The 19336-nt window shown below is 55.1% G+C and overlaps 2 protein-coding genes across 4 annotated transcripts in view; both read left to right on the top strand.

Moving 5' to 3' along the window:
- The window catches only part of SMG5 (SMG5 nonsense mediated mRNA decay factor), a 36816-nt gene extending 22500 nt beyond the window's left edge, over positions 1-14316 (top strand). Inside the window, exons 14-22 of the mRNA XM_023214028.2 lie at positions 539-614; positions 1327-1502; positions 3103-3261; positions 9708-9767; positions 10140-10299; positions 10726-10816; positions 12043-12117; positions 12538-12676; positions 12862-14316. Of these exons, the coding sequence (XP_023069796.1) occupies positions 539-614; positions 1327-1502; positions 3103-3261; positions 9708-9767; positions 10140-10299; positions 10726-10816; positions 12043-12117; positions 12538-12676; positions 12862-12945 (1020 nt within the window). The 3' untranslated portion in view covers positions 12946-14316. The remainder of the gene's footprint in view (positions 1-538; positions 615-1326; positions 1503-3102; positions 3262-9707; positions 9768-10139; positions 10300-10725; positions 10817-12042; positions 12118-12537; positions 12677-12861) is intronic.
- A 315-nt stretch (positions 14317-14631) lies between these two features.
- On the top strand, positions 14632-19291 carry PAQR6 (progestin and adipoQ receptor family member 6). Of its 3 annotated transcripts, none has more exons than XM_023214038.2 (8): positions 14632-15256; positions 16480-16555; positions 16983-17110; positions 17246-17451; positions 17564-17690; positions 18045-18141; positions 18372-18522; positions 18876-19291. In XM_023214038.2, the coding sequence occupies exons 2-8, from the start codon at positions 16505-16507 to the stop codon at positions 19148-19150; spliced, it is 1035 nt and encodes a 344-aa protein (XP_023069806.1). In that variant the 5' UTR covers positions 14632-15256; positions 16480-16504; the 3' UTR covers positions 19151-19291. The 3 variants fall into 3 exon arrangements, with proteins under 3 accessions (XP_023069806.1, XP_023069807.1, XP_023069805.1); XM_023214039.1 differs by having other exon boundaries at positions 18372-18593; positions 18876-19289; XM_023214037.2 differs by lacking the exon at positions 18045-18141 and having other exon boundaries at positions 17246-17690.
- The last annotated feature ends 45 nt before the right edge of the window (positions 19292-19336 follow it).

The following is a 19336-nucleotide window of genomic DNA, read 5'->3' as shown; positions in this document are numbered from 1 at the left end:
CCATTCTCCTGCCTCAGCCTCCCGAGTAGCTGGGACTACAGGCGCCAGCCACCTCGCCCGGCTAGCTTTTTTTTGTATTTTTTAGTAGAGACGGGGTTTCACCGTGTTAGCCAGGATGGTCTCGAACTCCTGACCTCGTGATCCACCCGTCTCGGCCTCCCAAAGTGCTGGGATTACAGGCTTGAGCCACCGCGCCCGGCATTTTTTTTGTGTTTTTAGTAGAGATGGAGTGTCATCATGTTGGCCAAGCTGGTCTCCAACTCCTGACCTCAGGTGATCCGCCTACCTTGGCCTTCCAAAGTGCTGGGATTACAGGCATGAATCACCATGTCCAGCCAGCCCAGCTAATTTTTGTATTTTTTTTTTTAGAGACAAGGTTTTTGCCTTGTTGCCCAGGCTTTTTTTGTTAGTTTTTAAATCAAACCCCCATAGGCCTCTGAACATAGGCCAGATCCTCCATGGTGGTACTTTCCTTGCTCACTGCTGTTCTCCACCACTATCTCTGGCTGAAGGCCTCCTCTCCCTTCTCTCTCCCCAGAGCTCTCAAAGTCTGTGGAACCGCCTGTCTGTGTTGCTGAATCTCTTGCCTGCTGCTGGTGAACTCCAGGAGTCTGGTGAGTAGGTCCCTGGCACTACCCTCCTTTCTTTTCTCTCTCAATGGCCCTACTAAGCCCATCCCGCCTCCCCATAACCCAGCCATTGGGGTAAGGAGGTTAATGGGATTCACTGCCAGCCTCCCTAACACACAACAGTCATTGTGTGGTCCAGGCCTCTCCGGTTTCCCACCCCAACACTGCTGTACTGTGGGCAGGTGACCTGGTCAGCAAGGGAGTGTGCTCCCTGGGGAAGGTAAGGGCAGAGTGAGAGGGCCCTTGGGAGCCAGACCTAGCTGCTGCTGTTGCATTGATGCCTTTGGTCATTGAGAATTGACTTTGATCTACCAAGTTTGTTTGTCTGGCTCATCTGCTCCTACCACCTTCCAGCTGGAAAACTCCACCTGCTCCTACCCCCTAAGACTTGCCAAGGGCTATTCATTCATCCTGAGTGCCTCCTCTCATTTCCATCCCAATGTAATTGTCCCTTCTGTCAGGAAGCCTTCCTAACCTGAGCCATCCTTGTTCTTCCTGAGCCCCTCTGCTCTGCCTGACTGGCTCTTACCAGTGTCCGTCCCTCTTTCCTTCACTCCCTCCGTCTCTCCCCATTGTCCCAGGGTATGTCCTGTCTCATCGTCTCATCAGCCTGATAATTCCCAAAGGGAAGGGCTGTGTCTCTCTGACTGGAAGTTCCCACAGAACAGATGGTCTTACGTGTCCTTCTTCTGCCCAGGCCTGGCCTTGTGTCCTGAGGTCCAAGATCTTCTTGAAGGTTGTGAACTGCCTGACCTCCCCTCTAGCCTTCTGCTCCCAGAGGACATGGCTCTTCGTAACCTGCCCCCGCTCCGAGCTGCCCACAGACGCTTTAACTTTGACACGGATCGGCCCCTGCTCAGCACCTTAGAGGAGGTAAGGATAGCATTTCTTATGCCACAGCTGTTCGTCAGTCACACACAGCGGCAAACGGGGGTTCAGGTCTGGGGAGGGAGGGGGCAGGATGCCTTCTTCCACCCAGACAGGGACAGTGTCCTTGGGGCTACAGGCCATGCTTCCTTCTTCATTCAGTGAGCCATTTTAGCTTTTATCCTGCCTTGGCAGGATGTCCTTCTAAAGGTCTGCCATTCTTAGTTTCTACTCTTGTAGAACAACCACCCCCCTCCTTTCTCTGCCTTCTGTAAAGGGCAGAACAAATAGTTATTAGGGCTTTGAAATCTTTATCAGTCTCTTTTCTAACTCTGGGCCCAGCCTGCTCTGAGCTGAACATCAAACAATCATAGAAGTTAGAGCTGGGAGGGAATGTGCTGCCCCCTTAGTCCAGCAACTTTCACCCTTAAATCTCCATCACCACATGGGCCATTTGGGGGCAGCAGAGGGAAGCTAAGCAGACAGGCCACCCAGTCCTGACATACACGAACCACCTGGCTGCCTCCTCTCCAACCAGAGCTGCTTGGCTCTGGTTTATATTTTAGAGTTCTACATAAGATTTTTATTTGAGAGGGAAGAAGGGTTTTACTGACCACAAAAATAAGTTGGGGCCAGGTGTAATGGCTCACCTCTGTAATCTCAGCACTTTGAGGGGCCAAGGCAGGTGGATCCCTTGAGCTCAGGAGTTTAAGAACAGCCTGGGCAATATGGCAGGACCTCATTTTTGTCAAAAAATACGAAAATTAGCTGGGCATGGTGGTGCACGCCTGTAGTCCCAGCTACTCGGGGGCCGAGGCAGGAGGATGGCTTGAGTCCAGGAGGTAGAGGCTGCAGTGAGCTGTAATCACACCACTGCACTCCAGACTGGGTGACAAAGCGAGATTCTGTCTCAAAAAAATTGGAAAATGTGATCTAGTTTGGTCCCCTGGAGCATGTGAGAAGCATTAGGAGAGAGATGATGACATTAGAACCCAGGTCTCGGCCGGGCGCGGTGGCTCAATCCTGTAATCCCAGCACTTTGGGAGGCCGAGACGGGCGGATTACAAGGTCAGGAGATCGAGACCATCCTGGCTAACCCGGTGAAACCCCGTCTCTACTAAAAAATACAAAAAACTAGCCGGGCGAGATGGCGGGCGCCTGTAGTCCCAGCTACTCAGGAGGCTGAGGCAGGAGAATGGCGTGAACCCGGGAGGCGGAGCTTGCAGTGAGCTGAGATCCGGCCACTGCATTCCAGCCTGGGCAACAGAGCGGGACTCCATCCCAAAAAAAAAAAAAAAAAAAAGAACCCAGGTCTCCTCACTTCCAGCCCAGTGCCCTTTACTCTTGTTTCTTAGCCCAAGTCCTGGTTCTCTGGTTCTCCTAGGAGTTTCCTTGCTGTACCTACTTGTTTTCTGGCAGTTAGAGGCTCTAGGCCTTAGTGTTTCTCCTTTCTACCCCATAGACCACAAGTCTTCCCCTAGAGCCCTCGTTGCTGAGGTGGCTGGGCCAGCAGGGAGGTGGGAGGGAGGAAGTGGGGGGTCCTGGAGGGCAGGGTGGGTCTAGAGGGCCCTGCTCAGCGGCGCTGGGCTCCTGTATCTCCCTACAGTCAGTGGTGCGCATCTGCTGCATCCGCAGCTTTGGTCATTTCGTCGCCCGCCTGCAAGGCAGCATCCTGCAATTCAACCCAGAGGTTGGCATCTTCGTCAGCATTGCCCAGTCTGAGCAGGAGAGCCTGCTGCAGCAGGCCCAGGCACAGTTCCGAATGGTGAGTCAGGCCTTCCCCTCCCTGTCAGCTACGCTCCCACTGAGCTTACTGAGAAACCAGGGCAAGAGGCTCAGACCCACTGGTGGTCTCCATCTGAAGGACATTAGTAACATGCCTAGGAAGAGGGGAGGGAAGGCTGGGAGGGAGGCCTGGGCGGGACTAAGGGATGGGACTGATAGACAGGGACTGAGAGGGGGCTTTTTTTTTTTTGAGACAGAGTCTCACTCTGTCGCCAGGCTGGAGTGCAGTGGCGTGATCTCAGCTCAGTGCTTCCTCCGGCTCCCAGGTTCAAGTGATTCTCCTACCTCAGCCTCCCAAGTAGCTGGGACTACAGGCATGTGCCACCACGTCCAGCTAATTTTTGTATTTTTAGTAGAGACAGGGTTTCACCATGTTGGCCAGGATGGTCTTGATCTCTTGACCTTGTGATCTGCCTGCCTTGGCCTCCCAAAGTACTGGGATTACAGGTGTGAGCCACCATACCTGGTCTGAGAGGGGCTTTGAGCAGAGGGTGCCTAGCTCAAGACCTGTACCCAGACTGACCTGGGGTTGAGGCCATCTCTGTCACCTCTTAGTCTATGAAGTGATCAAGTCACTTAACCTCACCAAGCCAGGTTCCTTGTCAGTTATGTGGGAACAAATAGAATCCACTTTATGGAGTTTTTTGAAGATGGAATAATAGTGGATATGAGGTGCCTTGCACATTGTCTTATAGAGCATGTGTGTGCTTAGCAAATGTTCCCTCTATTCCCTTTCATTCAAGAGGGATAAAGACTGAGGAACAGAAGGGAGTGGAGGGCTCCTGGTATAAGGGGCCATGAAGGAACCTTCCCATCCCAGACATGATCCCATCCCACAGGGGCCCCAAAGGATGGAAAGTGACCTGTGTTACCTCTTTTCCATCCAGAAATTCATTCCACGAGTATTTATCGAGAACCCACTTTGTGCCAGACATGACAGTATTCTAGGCACTGGGGTTACAGCAGTGAACAAGACCGTCCTTTCTCTTGTGGGCAACAATCTGGTTTTCACAGTGGGGCCTGCACAGCTCTGGGCATGTTTCCCAACACACCACCCTGAGCTAAGTGGCACCAGTACATTTGGGGTGTTAGTGTGTGGCACAGGAAGTATGATGTGTCTCAGCAACCCCTCAGGGTTTCTTCTTCATCTCAAGCCAATCCCCTCCTCCACATTCTTCCTTTCCACCCATCCCAGGGCCAGCAGCTTCCCTGCCCTGTCTGAGTGCCATTTCTTGTGGGCATTCTGCTTGGCTGGAAAGGGGCAAAAGCTCCCCAGAAACTCCCTTCCTTACTGTCAAAACAAGCACATTTTGTTAAAAACAAACCTTTTGTGTTAAGGCTTTTATTGCTAGTCCATAGGGGAAGACATGGGACGGCAGGGGTGGGGGGGGTTACAAAAATAATTATGGGGAAGTTAGACGGCTTCAAAAAATGTTAGTTTTTGCAGGCATTTCCTCTAGCCTAAAGCTCCTGCAGACACTCCTCCTGTAGGGGGCAGGGAGTACCTGCAAGCCCTTCTCATGTGGTGCTAGACGCCACAGGCCAAGCTAGACACAGGCCATGTTGCTTGCTGGGGCCACCGCCTCCTCTTCTTAAGTCACAGGCTTTTACCCCAAAGGGCTTATCCCCGGTCAGAGGAGTGTTGTCGACACGTTTATCATGAACTTTCTCAGTGCACAGCCTGGTTTGCATGTGACATCTCATTTAACCCTTGCAGCAGCCCAATGAGGTAGGTGCTTGCATTCTCCATTTTATAGATAAGAAACTGTAGGCTGGGTGCTGTGACTCACACCTATAATCCCAGCACTTTGGGAGGCCAAGGTGGGCGGATCACTTGAGGTCAGGAGTTCAAGACCAGCCTGGCCAACATGGTGAAACCTCATCTCTACTAAAAATACAAAAAATAGGTCGGGCGCTGTGGCTCAAGCCTGTAATCCCAGCACTATGGGAGGCCGAGACGGGCAGATCACAAGGTCAGGAGATCGAGACCATCCTGGCTAACACGGTGAAACCCCGTCTCTACTAAAAAATACAAAAAAAAAAAAAAAAACTAGCCGGGCGAGGTGGCTGGCGCCTGTAGTCCCAGCTACTCGGGAGGCTGAGGCAGGAGAATGGCGTAAACCTGGGAGGCGTAGCTTGCAGTGAGCTGAGATCCGGTCACTGCACTCCAGCCTGGGCGACAGAGCAAGACTCCATCTCAAAAAAAAAAGAATATGTAGAAAGACAAAGGAACATTCCCAAGATCAGAAAGTAGTCAATGGTAGAGCCAGGGCTCTGGAGTTGGACATACTGTGGAGTTCGTTTTTTTTTTTTTTTTTTGTGACGGAGTCTTGCTCTTTCTCCGTCGCCCGGGCTGGAGTGCAGTGGCCGGATCTCAGCTCACTGCAAGCTCCGCCTCCCGGGTTTACGCCATTCTCCTGCCTCAGCCTCCCGAGCAGCTGGGACTACAGGCGCCCGTCACCTTGCCCGGCTAGTTTTTGTATTTTTAGTAGAGACGGGGTTTCACCGTGTTAGCCAGGATGGTCTCGATCTCCTGACCTTGTGATCCGCCCGTCTCGGCCTCCCACAGTGCTGGGATTACAGGCTTGAGCCACTGCGCCCGGCCAACTGTGGAGTTCTTATCCTGGCTCTTTCTGCTGCTTCAGAGACTTAGCTTCTCTGTAGGCCAAGTGGGCACTAGGAGTTGCGGGGGCTGTAGTACCTGCTGATGGGACCTCTGAAGGTAGGCTTTCCTTCTGAGGAACACATAGGCCCACATCTGTTTGAAATGCTGGGTTGGTGATGTCAGAGTCTCAGATTAGCACAGCTCCCTCTTCTTGGGTCCAGGCTGATCCCACTCACCTGCACTAGTTCTCTGGGGGGGCTTTTACACAACTGCCCCCATCCCCCTCTCTTGAATAAGGGGTTTCACAATTACAATTTTAGTCTAAAAGCAACTCATGGGCTTGAGTTCTGCAGTGGGAAGAGGGAAAGTTTGTGGTGCCTCCCTTGCTTACCAGTTTGCCCACAGGGCCTGTGAGAAAATGACTCTCCCGGGAGGTTGAGGCTGCAGTGAGCCAAGATCTTGCCGCAGCCCTCCAACCTGGGTGACAGTGAGACCCTGCCTCAAAAAAAAAAAAAAAAAAGAGGGAGAGCAAGAGAACATGGCTGTCACCTAGGCTCTGGCCTTCTGCTTCCATTCATATACATTGTTTCTCAAGGCGACACTCTTGGCACTTTGGGCAGCACAGTTCTTTGTTGTGCAGGACTCTGCAGGGGGTTGAGAGAGGAGTTACTACAGCCCCCGCAACTCCTAGTGCCCACTTGGCCTACAGAGAAGCTAAGTCTCTAAAGCAGCAGAAAGAGCCAGGATAAAAACTCCACAGTGTGTCCAACTCCAGAGCCCTGGCTCTACCATTGACTATACTTTCCAATCTTGAGAGTGTTCCTTTGTCTTTCTACATTTTATTTTATTTTATTTTTTATTTTTTGAGATGGAGTCTTGCTCTGTCGCCCAGGCTGCAGCAACTGTAGACTTTATTTCTCTTTCCGTAGTCTTCCCACTAATGTCTGCTTTCTCTTTGTAATCCAGTCCAGGACCCACAGTATGTTTGACTGTCATCTATCGTTGGTCTCATGCAATCTCTGACAGTTCTCAGTTTTTCCTTCTCTTTCCTGATGTGACACTTTTGAAGAGTACTGGTCAGTTATTTCATAGTGTCCCTCAATTTGGGTTTGTGTGATGTTGTCTCATGATGAGAATGAGAATTTTTTTCTTTTTTTGAGACAGGGTCTTGCTCTGTTGACCCAGGCTGAAATGCAGTGGCACAACCATAGCTCACTGCAGCCTTGAACTCCTAGGCTCAAGCAGTCCCCCTGCCTCAGCCACCTGAGTAGCTAGGACTACAGGCTTGATTAATTTTTCAAATAAAAAAAATACATATTTTTTTGTAGAAATGTGATCTTGCTGTGTTGCTGAGGCTGGTTCCAAACTCCAGAGCTCAAGCAGTCCTCCTGCCTTGGCCTCCCATATTGCTGGGATTACAGGCGTGAGCTACAGTGCCTGACCCCAAGATTAATATTATATTTAATTTTAATTTTGTATTTTTACTTATTTATTTATTTTGAGACAGAGTTTTGCTCTTGTTGTGCAGGCTGGAGTGCAATGGCATGATCTTGGCTCACTGCAACTTCCGCCTCCCGGGTTCAAGCGGTTCTCCTGCCTCGGCCTTCCGAGTAGCTGGGATTACAGGCACATGCCACCACGACTGGCTAATTTTTATATTTTTAGTAGAGACAGGATTTCACCATGTTGGTCAGGCTGGTCTCGAACTCCTGACGTCATGATCCACCCGCCTCAGCCTCCCAAAGTGCTGGGATTACAGGCATGAACCACTGTGCTCAGCCCCAATTTTTGTGTTTTTAGTAGAGTCAGGGTTTCACCATGTTGGCCAGGCTGGTCTCGAACTCCTGACCTCAGCCTCCCAAAATGCTGGGATTATAGGTGTGAACCACCGTGCCTGGCCCCAACATTAATATGTTATGTTATGTTATGTTACGTTACGTTATGTTACGTTATATGTTATGATGGAGCCTTGCTCTGTCACCTAGTGGCTCTGTCTCGGCTCACTGCAACCTCCGCTGTCCAGGTTCAAGCAATTTTCCCTGCCTCAGCCTCTCAAGTAGCTGGGATTACAGGCACCTGTCACCACGCCAAGCTAATTTTTGTATTTTTAGTAGAGATAGGGTTTTGCCATGTTGGCCAGGCTGCTCTCGAACTCCTGACCTTAGGTGATCCGCCTGCCTCGGCCTCCCAAAGTGCTGGGATTACAAGTGTGAGCCACCGCGCCTGGCCAAGATTAAAATTTTAAAGCACTACTTTGATGATGCTACTTTGGTCATCAAAGAGTCTTCAGTGGGCTGGGCGCTGTGGCTCACACCAGTAATCCCAGCACTTTGGGAGGCCAAGGCGGGCAGATTGCTTCAGCCCCGAGAGTTTGACACCAGCCTGGGCAACATGGTGAAACCCACTCTCTACAAAAAATACAAAACTTAGCCAGGCATGGTGGCATGTGCCTGTACTCCTAGCTAGTTGGGGGGCTGAGGCAGGAGGATCATTTGAGCCCGGGAGGCAGAGGTTGCAGTGAACGGGAATTATGGCACTGCACTCCAGCCTGAGTTGACAGAGTGAGACCCTGTCTCAAAAAGGAAAAGCATAATAAAAAGAGTCTTCAGGGCCGGGCGTGGTGGCTAAAGCCTGTAATCCCAGCACTTTGGGAGGCCGAGACGGGCGGATCATGAGGTCAGGAGATCGAGACCATCCTGGCCAACACGGTGAAACCCCGTCTCTACTAAAAAAATACAAAAAACTAGCCGGGCGAGGTGGCGGGCGCCTGTAGTCCCAGCCACTCGGGAGGCTGAGGCAGGAGAATGGCGTAAACCCGGGAGGCGGAGCTTGCAGTGAGCTGAGATCCGGCCACTGCACTCCAGCCTGGGCCACAGAGCGAGACTCCGTCTCAAAAAAAAAAAGAGTCTTCAGTGGCTCCTCATATCTTACAGGATGAAGTCCTCATCCTTAACCTCATCTTTTAGACCATACTAAGGAATTTGGACTTTACCCAGAATACAGAGGAAAGGGATCAGAAGACTTAAGTAGGGCTATAATGGGCATCAGATGGTTTTTAAAAGATTGCCTTGGTTGTAGGTAAAGGGATTGAATTAGAGGCAGAGACCAGTACATGGTTGTTACAGTAGTCAAGGAGAGGTGTTGGCTTAGACTAGGGTTTCACAGTGGAGGTGAGAGGATTTGCACGCTGTTTAGGGGGCACAATTGACAGGACAGGGAAGCTGATAACTTCTGAGGCTGAGGCAGAGGGAAGACTCAAAGCCAACCCTGAGCTTTCTGACTTGGGCAGACTGTGGTTTATTTACTAGGCTAGGGAACACTAGAGGAAGAGACGCAGGTTCTGAGGAGCAGATGGGACTGCTGAGTAGGCAGTTGGATGTGTGGATCTGGAACTCAGGATGGTCAGGCTTGGGCTGAATCTGCAGATTTGGAAGATGTTGGCAAGTAGATGGGGGTAGAAGGTGAGGAAGTGCTTCGGTAGGATCTCCTGGGAGGGGAGACCAGATTGAGAAGAGCAGAGATTGAATCCTGAGGCACAGCCAGGTGATGTCCTGCATGGCAATGGCACATGGCTGTCTGCTCCCCATCTCCTGCAGGGCCTGGAACATCATGAGCTGCATCGGGTTGGTAATGGAAGTGTTCAGAGTGCAGCAGAAGAGTATTTTTTCTTCCATGGCTCTCCTCCCCTCATTTAGCAGCAGTGCTAGAGAGTGACTTTGCATGAGGTCACACTGAGACCCCAGGAAACTCTCTTGGTCTTCCTGATGACTGGAGAAGGGAATATATACCCAACTCCTTACAGCTCGTTGTTTCCCTCATAGGCACAGGAGGAAGCTCGTCGGAACAGGCTCATGAGAGACATGGCTCAGCTACGACTTCAGGTAGGAAATCAGGGCCCAAGTGCTGCTTCTGCACTTGGTAGAGCTTTTGCTTCAACCTTACTGGCAGGTCTCCCCCTTCCGCCGCAGTCCCCCTGCTCTGTTGCCTCTGTGTCCCTCCACTTCTCCCAGATCACCCTCCTTACCACTCAGTCTTCACTCAGCCATTTGCCTCCTTTCTGCCTTCACTTCTCTGTCTCCCTTTCTCTTTAACTCTTACTTCTGTCTACTTTCCCCCCAAAGCCATTGGTAGAAAGGGTCCTCTGATCCCCTTAACAGGAGGAGCCCCATAAGAGCCACCTTGAGCACCACTCTTCCCCCAGCCCGGCTGCAGGGGTCCCCAGCAGCTGTGCCCACCCTACCCTCTCTCACCAGCTCGAAGTGTCTCAGCTGGAGGGCAGCCTGCAGCAGCCCAAGGCCCAGTCAGCCATGTCTCCCTACCTCGTCCCCGACACCCAGGCCCTCTGCCACCATCTCCCTGTCATCCGCCAGCTGGCCACCAGTGGCCGCTTCATTGTCATCATCCCAAGGACAGGTAAGTACATTGGAGAGATAAGGGGACAGATAGAGTATGGCTAAAGGAGATTCTGGGCTTGGGATTAGGAGACCTTATTTGGGCCCAGTTTATATACAGTCACCTTGGTCAAGTCTTACTACCTTTATGAACCCGTCACTTCATCTGTGAAATGGACATAACAATCCCTGTTCTGCCTCACAAGACAGTTGGGAGAAACAGATAATGTAAGCGAATATAATGTGAAAGCACTTGGTAAATTGCCAAGTATATTGCTGGCAGAAGGTCACATTTTCAGAGAACTTTGGGAGCCCCCTCTGGAGCCAGGGTCCCTTCTCTGCCTGAAGAGTGTACTGAGGTGAGCTCAGATACTTCCTCCAGAGCCCCTTGTCACAGCAGTCTGAGCTTATCTGTTTTGTCCTTTCCTACCCCCACCTTGCCCACCAGTGATCGATGGCCTGGATTTGCTGAAGAAGGAACACCCAGGGGCCCGGGATGGGATTCGGTACCTGGAGGCAGAGTTTAAAAAAGGAAACAGGTGAGTGCAGGTCTGGCTGGACCTGTGCTGAGCCCTGGGTCTGTCTTTCGGACAACACATGCTTATGAGCCGCTTGCTCCCTATGGGTAAGACACATACATACCCATCTCTACTCACAGTCAGCTCACTGCCTGGGGAGTGATACCAGAGATAATCAGAGGTCAAGGTTGTAGGTGCTGAAATAGAGGGTGACCAAAGGGGCCAGGAGCCCTGTGGGTAGCACTGAGCTGCTCTCCTTCCTCTGCGACAAGCCTGTGATCAGTACCCACTGGGGAGAAGGGAGCAGACCTCCTTCCCCCAGCTTTAGACCGTGAACTCCTTTATAGGAAATTCTCCTGCTTTAGGGTTGGGACAGGTGATCAGGTTTCTCAGAGTGTGAGGGCCTTCTTCCAGGCTGCCCAGGGGCTTCCCACCTCCCCGCTGAGCTGAGAGAGTGGTGAGACTGAAACCAGCCAGGGAGGGGCAGCTGGCAGCATGTAGCAGATGCTGAGCCAGTACAGGCCTGCCCTTCTGGCCTTTGGGGCCAGAGGAGGACTAGGCAGAGGGTATAGGGAATAACGGTGGCTCAAGCCTGTAATCCCAGCACTTTGGGAGGCCTAGACGGGCGGATCACGAGGTCAGGAGATCGAAACCATCCTGGCTAGCACGGCGAAACCCCGTCTCTACTAAAAATACAAAAAAATTAGCCGGCCAAGGTGGCGGCGCCTGTAGTCCCAGCTACTGGGGAGGCTGAGGCAGGAGAATGGCGTGAACCTGGGAGGCGGAGCTTGGAGTGAGCTGAGATCCGGCCACTGCACTCCAGCCTGGGGGCAGAGCGAGACTGTCTCAAAAAAAAAAAAAAAAAAGAAGAAGAAAGCTTCCTTTTCCCTGCTAGCTGGCCCACCCCCTCCTCTGCATCTGCTCTGCCTGGCCAGGAAGCTGCACAAGGCCTGATTGTTTGGACCTTGTCTCCAGAAGCCCTGACTTGAAAAGCATCTGCTGCTTCTCCCCTCTCAGCTCCTCCCCTGAGAGGAACCAAATAATTGATGTTATCAGGAGAAAAAGTGGGCGGGGCCCAGCAGCCAGGAAGCCACTTAAGAATGGCTCCAAACAAAGCTGTGGTGGGAGAGACATGTTCCCCACCCCCACCTGCAAAACCAGGCCCCCAGAGCCACAACGGACTGCTTTATGTAAGGCGCCCTGCCAGTCCCCTGCTCCTGACCTCCACTCGCACATCTCCTCTGCAGGTACATTCGCTGCCAGAAAGAGGTGGGAAAGAGCTTTGAGCGGCATAAGCTGAAGAGGCAGGATGCAGATGCTTGGTAACATTTTAGCCCTCACCCCTAGAACCTCAGTCAAGCCACCTGCCTTGCTCCTCCATGAGCATTCCTAGGGAGAACGGGTAGGGCTGGAGAATTCTGAGGCTCCACGCGTAGCCTGCCGGGGCCCTCCTGCAGGCCTCACCTTGTGGGGAGTACGAAGTTGCCCCAGCACCTGAGCTTTTCCTCTGCAGATGGATCAGCCTCTTCGGGCCTTGCGATGCTCAGGCATGGTGTTTTCCCTCATCGCACCTTTGCCAGCTCCCCATAGTGTCTCCAGGGCCAGCTTCCAGGGCCCACTGCCGCTCGCTGCCCTTCCAGCCCCCAGCTGCCCCTAGCTGCCCCTGTCGCCTGGAGATCCTGGTGTTTGGGCTGTGCTAATGCTGGGTCTTGGCCCATCTTCCCCTCCACCCCCATCCCCAGGACTCTCTATAAGATCCTGGACAGCTGCAAACAGCTGACTCTGGCCCAGGGGGCAGGTGAGGAGGATCCGAGCGGCATGGTGACCATCATCACAGGCCTTCCACTGGACAACCCCAGCGTGCTTTCAGGCCCCATGCAGGTGGGTCATGGGTGAGGTGGGGGGATGGTGTGGAATAGGGATGAGGTACCAGAGCAGACTCCATCCCCAGACCCTCCACATAGCTGCCTTTTTCTCTTCCATCACTCCTTCCCCAGTGCCTCAATGATTTGCTCCTCAGTTCAGGAGGTCAGACCCTCTGCATCTTTCCTCCTCCCATTCCACAGGCAGCCCTGCAGGCCGCTGCCCACGCCAGCGTGGACATCAAGAATGTTCTGGACTTCTACAAGCAGTGGAAGGAGATTGGTTGATACTGACCCCCAGGCCCTGCAGTGGGGCTGACTCCAGATCTCTCCTGCCCTCCCTGGCAGCCAGGACCAGCGCCTGTAGTCACCCCACCACACGCAGACTCATGCACGCACACAGGAGGGAGGCCTAGCTGCTCAGAGGCTGCAGGGAGGGCCCAGGAGCCGGCTGGGAGGGTGGGGTCCCTTTGTTGCCAAGACGTTAGGAAAGCGAGGAAAGTGCTTGGATTAGGAGAATCTTGTGGGCCCCTGGCCAGCCTTCCTGCCTCAGCTCCCCTGCTGTCTCCAGGGGCAGGTGGCAGGCATGGGTACCTGCATTTCACTGGAGTGGGTTCTTGGATCTCGGAGGGGAAGGAACAGCAGAAGAGGCCCTTCTTCCTCACCCAAGATGCAGAGTGGTTGGGGCCAGGAGTTTGGACCCTCCAGTTTTTGGGGGAAGAGCCGGGTAATACCTGGTGTCTGAGTGATTCTCTGCAGACCCTTCCCCTCCTCAAGGATCACCCATCCTCCTTTCATCCCCCTTTATGGGGACCAGGCAGCTCTGGAGCCAGCCACAGGGGCTCTTAGAGAAGCAAGGCCTGGTGTGGCCTGCACCGAATAGCAGGGTCAGGGTTCGTGTGCTCCTCCTCCTGCCACAGGGGCTGCACATCCCATTGCCCCACTTCTGCTTTCTGTCTCCCTCTGTTTAGCTTCCAGGGCAGGGAGCAGGCCCCACCTAGGGCTGCAGGCAACTGGCCTGTGCCAGCATGGGCTCCTGTGCCCACCAGCCCCACAGGTGCTGTGCTTTGTGCTCTTGGCTGCTGTGCTGGGACAGAATGGGATGTCAGGAAGAGAAGAAAGGGGGTGCAGTCTGAGGCCACCACCCCGCTTCCTATCTAAGGGAGGGCTGAAGACAAGGGGCTGGCATTCAGTGGGCAGCAGAAAGGAGAGGCCCCTTGAAGCTGCTCAGAGCCCTCTGTCCCTCCTTTTGCCCTCCCCAGGACTAAAGACCTGAAGGGGCTGAGTGTGGGGCTGGCTTTTGGAGTGTCGAGGTGAATATGTGGGAGCAGAGATCATGAATAGCTCAGGGCAGTGAATGGCGCACCAAGAGCAGGGCTGTGTGTGGGAGGCTGTGGCCAGGATTGCCTCAGCTCCTCCCCCTCAGGCTGGGAGGATAGCACAGGCTGGGGGCTGGGGGTGGAGGGTCTCAGCTCTGCTGCCCCCACCCCAGTACTAGCCTAGCTTCCCAAGCTGTGGCTTAGAGGATAGTTGGCTTCCTGCCTCTTTCCTCTAAAACAGCAAGTCTGGGAAATCCTGGGGTGAGTGGAGTCACCCCACCCCCAGTTGCTGGCAGAGACTGAGACTAAAGCATCACTTAATAAACCCCCCCAAGCCCAATCCCTGTCTCCTGATGCCTGTCTGTACAGAAGTTTCATGGGGAGGTGGGACATTGAAGATGGCATCCTGAAATGCATTTTGGAAAGACTTCTTTGAAGTGGATGGAACAGAACAAGAAGCAGGCAATTTGAGTGAAAGCCCTGGAGATGGTTTGATAGACACCGTCAAGCACCTTGACCCTGTAAACTGAGGCGGTGCCTTTGCAGGGGTGATAGTGAAAATCTCCTGCCAGCAACATCACTGCCTGGGGTTGGTTCGCTGTCACCAGCTGGGTCCTCTTCCTCAAGGGGGTGGGGGAGGTGAGCCTTGAAACCAGCCTCTGAGTCCTCAAGTGCCTGTCCTGCAAAGATTGGCACCTCAAATTGTGTTCAGGGTGTGGATGGGGAGGTGGTGAGCCTGGTGAATTCCGCATGGTAGAACCAACATTTACCAAAGGCAGTTTGCTCTGAGCCCTACCCAGCACCAGGTGCTAAAAGGCAGCAAAGCATGATGAGAGATGGCTTCTGAAATAGGTTCCGCATCTGGGGATTTGGGTTCCTCTGCCAGCCTAAGGCAGAGCTGTCCTCAACTGCTGGGAGAACCTGGAACAGGAAAACTGCTCTGAGTCGCCGGGGGGACTCTACAGCTCCGTGGCCACATCGTGGCTTGGGCCCCTAGCCTATTCTAGCCAGTCAGCACAGGGAGTTTGGGTTGTGCTGGAGGAGCTGGCTGTGTGCAGGCGGCCGAGTGAGCTGCCTGCTAATGGGGCTGGGCCACCCCGTGCTGCTCCCTGGAGGCTGGACAAGGCTGGGATTGTTCCCTGGCTCCCCTTTGTCTCCCCACTCCCCGCCCAGGCCTGGCCCCTCTCCTCCATCAGCCTGGCTGGCAGCAGCCTCGGACTCCGCCCGTGGAGCCCTGGGCCTGCTGACCCACCAGCTTAGGAGCACCCGCCAAGCTCTGGGTAAGGAAGCTCACCTTCTGGGGCTCTGACACCACCTCTCTGGGGAAACAGAGGTATAGCACCTTGCTCCAGCCGTCCCTCCCCCATTTCCACAGCAGCTGCACACACCCCACTCCAGAGATCTCTAAACCCTACTACTAAGGGAAGGCACCGTGAGGGGAGTTAGATCCCAGTGTATTCCTCACTCCTTCCCCAGATAGATGGGCAGCACTCAGGGTAGGGGAGAACCCCCCAGTCCCACTTGTGGGAGCAAGCAAGGGATACCCTGGGAGGCCCTCATCCATCTTTGTTCTGCTGGGGTGCAGGGACTAGGGCCAGGTTTGCCCTGTGCCCAGCAGGGTCTCCAGCACCCATCTCGGGCAGAGGCTGGGGGAGTGACTGCTGGTGCAAGCCCCAGAGTGCATGCAGCAAAAACACGGATGCATTACTGGTGGCAGGAAGAGGAGGGACTAGGCTCTAGAGTTGCTGCAAAGTTTTGGCCTGGGGAGGTGGGGGGAGTGTCCTAGTCCTCCTCCTGGGGCAGCTCCGCCTGCCCAGCTGGCCCAGCCCCTCCACTTGTGCCAAGGAATGTGCCGGGAGAGGCCAGCAGGGCAGCAGGGCAGCAGAGCCGCGGCCACCTGGAGGCAGTGCACAGGTGTGGGGCTGAGGGATATGGGGCTCAGGAGGGGCAGGGACCCCAAAACTCTCCTGGGGGGCACAAGTGTAGTTCTCAGAGAAAAGCCAGGCATCCCCCTAACTCCTTGTCCCACCTGATGGCGTCTGGCTTCTCCAGACATTCTGAGTGCCAAGAGTGTTCTGTGCTCAGCTCGGGCACTGTGGGCGAAGCACATTCTGGCGGGGCAGGGAGTGGTACTCGGGCTGTCTCTGTGCTGGCCTCCAGGAGTCAGGATTCTTCCCGGGACAAAAACTGGGAGCCTGGGGGTTTGGATCAGTATTTGGGGCAGCCTCCCGGCTGGGAGGACCCCACCACTCCAAGCTGGGCTGAGGCCGCCAAGCCCCTCAGTGTGGGGACTGAATGCCCCAAGGAGAACAGGGGTTGGAGTTAAGTGGTGCAAGGGCTGGGGAAGGTGGACCAGCCTCCCTGGGCCTGAAGGAAGCAGCTCCAGGAGGGAGGGTGCCGTCTGCCTCCCACACGTGCTGCCCATCCTGGGGCTGAACCCAGGTGAAAGGGGCCTGTGGATGGGGGCAGATATCTGATCCCCTATCCCCTGCTCTGTCTCTAGGTCAACGTGGAGGTGCCAGGCCACCATGCTCAGTCTCAAGCTGCCCCAACTTCTTCAAGTCCATCAGGTCCCCCGGGTGAGGGGCTCCACTCACTGACCCACCAACCCCCATTCCCTAGAGGACTGACGAGGGGCTGACATTCTCTTTTAGCTATTGGGGCAGCCCCTCCTGCAGGCGAACTCTTACTCTCCCATTCCAGTGTGAGGCTCTTCCTCTCATCTCTGAGGAACAAGCTTGTGGCCCTCCATCTGGAGTCCCCTTCCCCAGAGCGCCCTGTGTGCTGCGCCCCACCCCCACCCCACCCCAATCTGGCTCTTCGGTTTCCCATCTGTTTTGCGGGTTGTGGGTGCTGGGACCTGTGCTAAGATCAGATCAGATTTAGTTTGGCTTGGGGGCCACGTTGATCTCCAGCCCAGCCTCTTTGACCCTGCTTCCAGAGATCTCAAATAAAGGGAAAGGGTCGGGGCACAGTGACGCCCCTCCTCTCCCACCACTACCCTAGGTGTTCTGGGAAGATGGCATCATGTCTGGCTACCGCCGCCCCACCAGCTCGGCTTTGGACTGTGTTCTCAGCTCCTTCCAGATGACCAACGAGACGGTCAACATCTGGACTCACTTCCTGCCCACCTGGTGAGGGGAGGCTCTGCCCCAGGCCGCGGCCTTGAGCTCAGAGGGGGTACCCAGGCGGGCAGGGACCGTCCAGGCCCACGGGCTGCAGCGGCAGTCGTGGGGGTCCGCGGCGGCCTGAGCACGCGCCCGCCGCAGGTACTTCCTGTGGCGGCTCCTGGCGCTGGCGGGCGGCCCCGGCTTCCGCGCGGAGCCGTACCACTGGCCGCTGCTGGTCTTCCTGCTGCCCGCCTGCCTCTACCCCTTCGCGTCGTGCTGCGCGCACACCTTCAGCTCCATGTCGCCCCGCGCGCGCCACATCTGCTACTTCCTGGACTACGGCGCGCTCAGCCTCTACAGCCTGGGTGAGCCGGACAGGAGCGGGAGCGCGGCGTCCCGGAGCAGGTCGAGGGGTGGTACACGGGACATAGGGGCGTGCCCCTCAGGCCTCAGCTGCACGCCCCCACCTCACCGCAGGCTGCGCCTTCCCCTATGCCGCCTACTCCATGCCGGCCTCCTGGCTGCACGGCCGCCTGCACCAGTTCTTTGTGCCTGCCGCCGCACTCAACTCCTTCTTGTGCACCGGCCTCTCCTGCTACTCCCGGTGGGTTCCCAGGCCCCTCCGGTGGGGACGGGGAAGGCGGAGGCACAGGAGAGGACACACCTCACTGCTCTCAAACAGCATTTGTGACATAGGGACCATGTACTGAGGATTTCCTCTGTCAGACCCTGTATGCTCATACCCATGCTGTCTCCTTTAATTCTCACAAGCCACCATAAAAGGCAGGTGTCTTTATCCCCACATACAGGTGTGGTCCTTTACACAGGTCATGTGCCCTAAGGGTTTTCTTAGCTGCAGGCTGTGCTGATATTCCATCTTTGCCCAAGTCCTCTTGCCTTTCCTGACCCCTACCCTGAGCACAGCGATGGTGACCAGCCTTTTCCTCCCGCCTCCCAGTTTCCTGGAGCTGGAAAGCCCTGGGCTCAGTAAGGTTCTCCGCACAGCAGCCTTCGCCTATCCCTTCCTGTTCGACAACCTCCCACTCTTTTATAGGGTAAGGAGGCCTGGGGCCCCTGCCCAGACACCTGCTTTCCTGTCCAGACCCTCAAGGTGCCCACTTCCAGCCTTGCCCCCTCAGTCCCTGCCTCAGCCCGGCCGCCTCTCTTCTGGTCCAGCACCTTGCCTAGCTGTGCCCGCCCGCTCTGCATCCTCACCAGATCCCAGACACTCCCTATGTTTTGGCTCCCGAGTCCCTCTCCAGCAGTCTTACTTTTCCTTTGCCAGCTCGGGCTGTGCTGGGGCAGGGGCCACAGCTGTGGGCAGGAGGCCCTGAGCACCAGCCATGGCTACCACCTCTTCTGTGCGCTGCTCACTGGCTTCCTCTTCGCCTCCCACCTGCCCGAAAGGCTGGCACCAGGACGCTTTGACTACATCGGTGAGGGCACGCCTGGCCCGGCCCGGGAAGAGGCAGGGGCAGATGGCTTCCCAGAGCACAGAATGAACTGGGTAAATGGGTATTACAACCGCAGGATGGAAGCAAATTATAGGAGGGACTTCCCTGTCTTCCTCTAACGAGAGCATCACTGGAAGGGTCCTCCACCTGCCACTTCTCAGGTAGCAAAACTAGTAGCATGTGTGCTGGGGCCACATGCACAAATGCTCATTCACTCCTTTCAGTCACTCTGGGAGTCAGGGTTTCTTATTCTCAATAGGGGAGTAGCAGGCCCAGAGGATGGGGTGACTTGCACTGGGAAAGGTGTGGCTCTGACCTGCTCATCCTCTCCACAGGCCACAGCCACCAGCTATTCCACATCTGTGCAGTGCTGGGCACCCACTTCCAGCTGGAGGCAGTGCTGGCTGATATGGGATCGCGCAGAGCCTGGCTGGCCACACAGGAACCTGCCCTGGGCCTGGCAGGCACAGCGGCCACACTGGTCTTGGCTGTAGCCGGGAACCTACTCATCATTGCCGCTTTCACAGCCTCCCTGCTTCGGGCCCCCAGTACATGCCCTCTGCTGCAGGGTGGCCCACTGGAGGGGGGTACTCAGGCCAAACAACAGTGAAGCCCCCTCCCTGACCCTGCCCTGGAGGGGGCAGAGGCCAGGCCCCCGTGCTGAGGAGGAGCCCAGATTTGGGCCTAATCAGGTGGGGACACATCTCGGCCTGGAACCAACAGGGGCTGAGGAGAGAGGGCACAGGAGAGAGGGCAGAGGAGAGAGGGCAGAGGAGAGGAGGGCAGAGGAGAGAGG

This window comes from Piliocolobus tephrosceles, chromosome 1, assembly GCF_002776525.5.
Source record: "Piliocolobus tephrosceles isolate RC106 chromosome 1, ASM277652v3, whole genome shotgun sequence".
Lineage (NCBI taxonomy): Eukaryota > Metazoa > Chordata > Mammalia > Primates > Cercopithecidae > Piliocolobus > Piliocolobus tephrosceles.
This window is presented reverse-complemented; position numbering and strand designations above follow the sequence as displayed.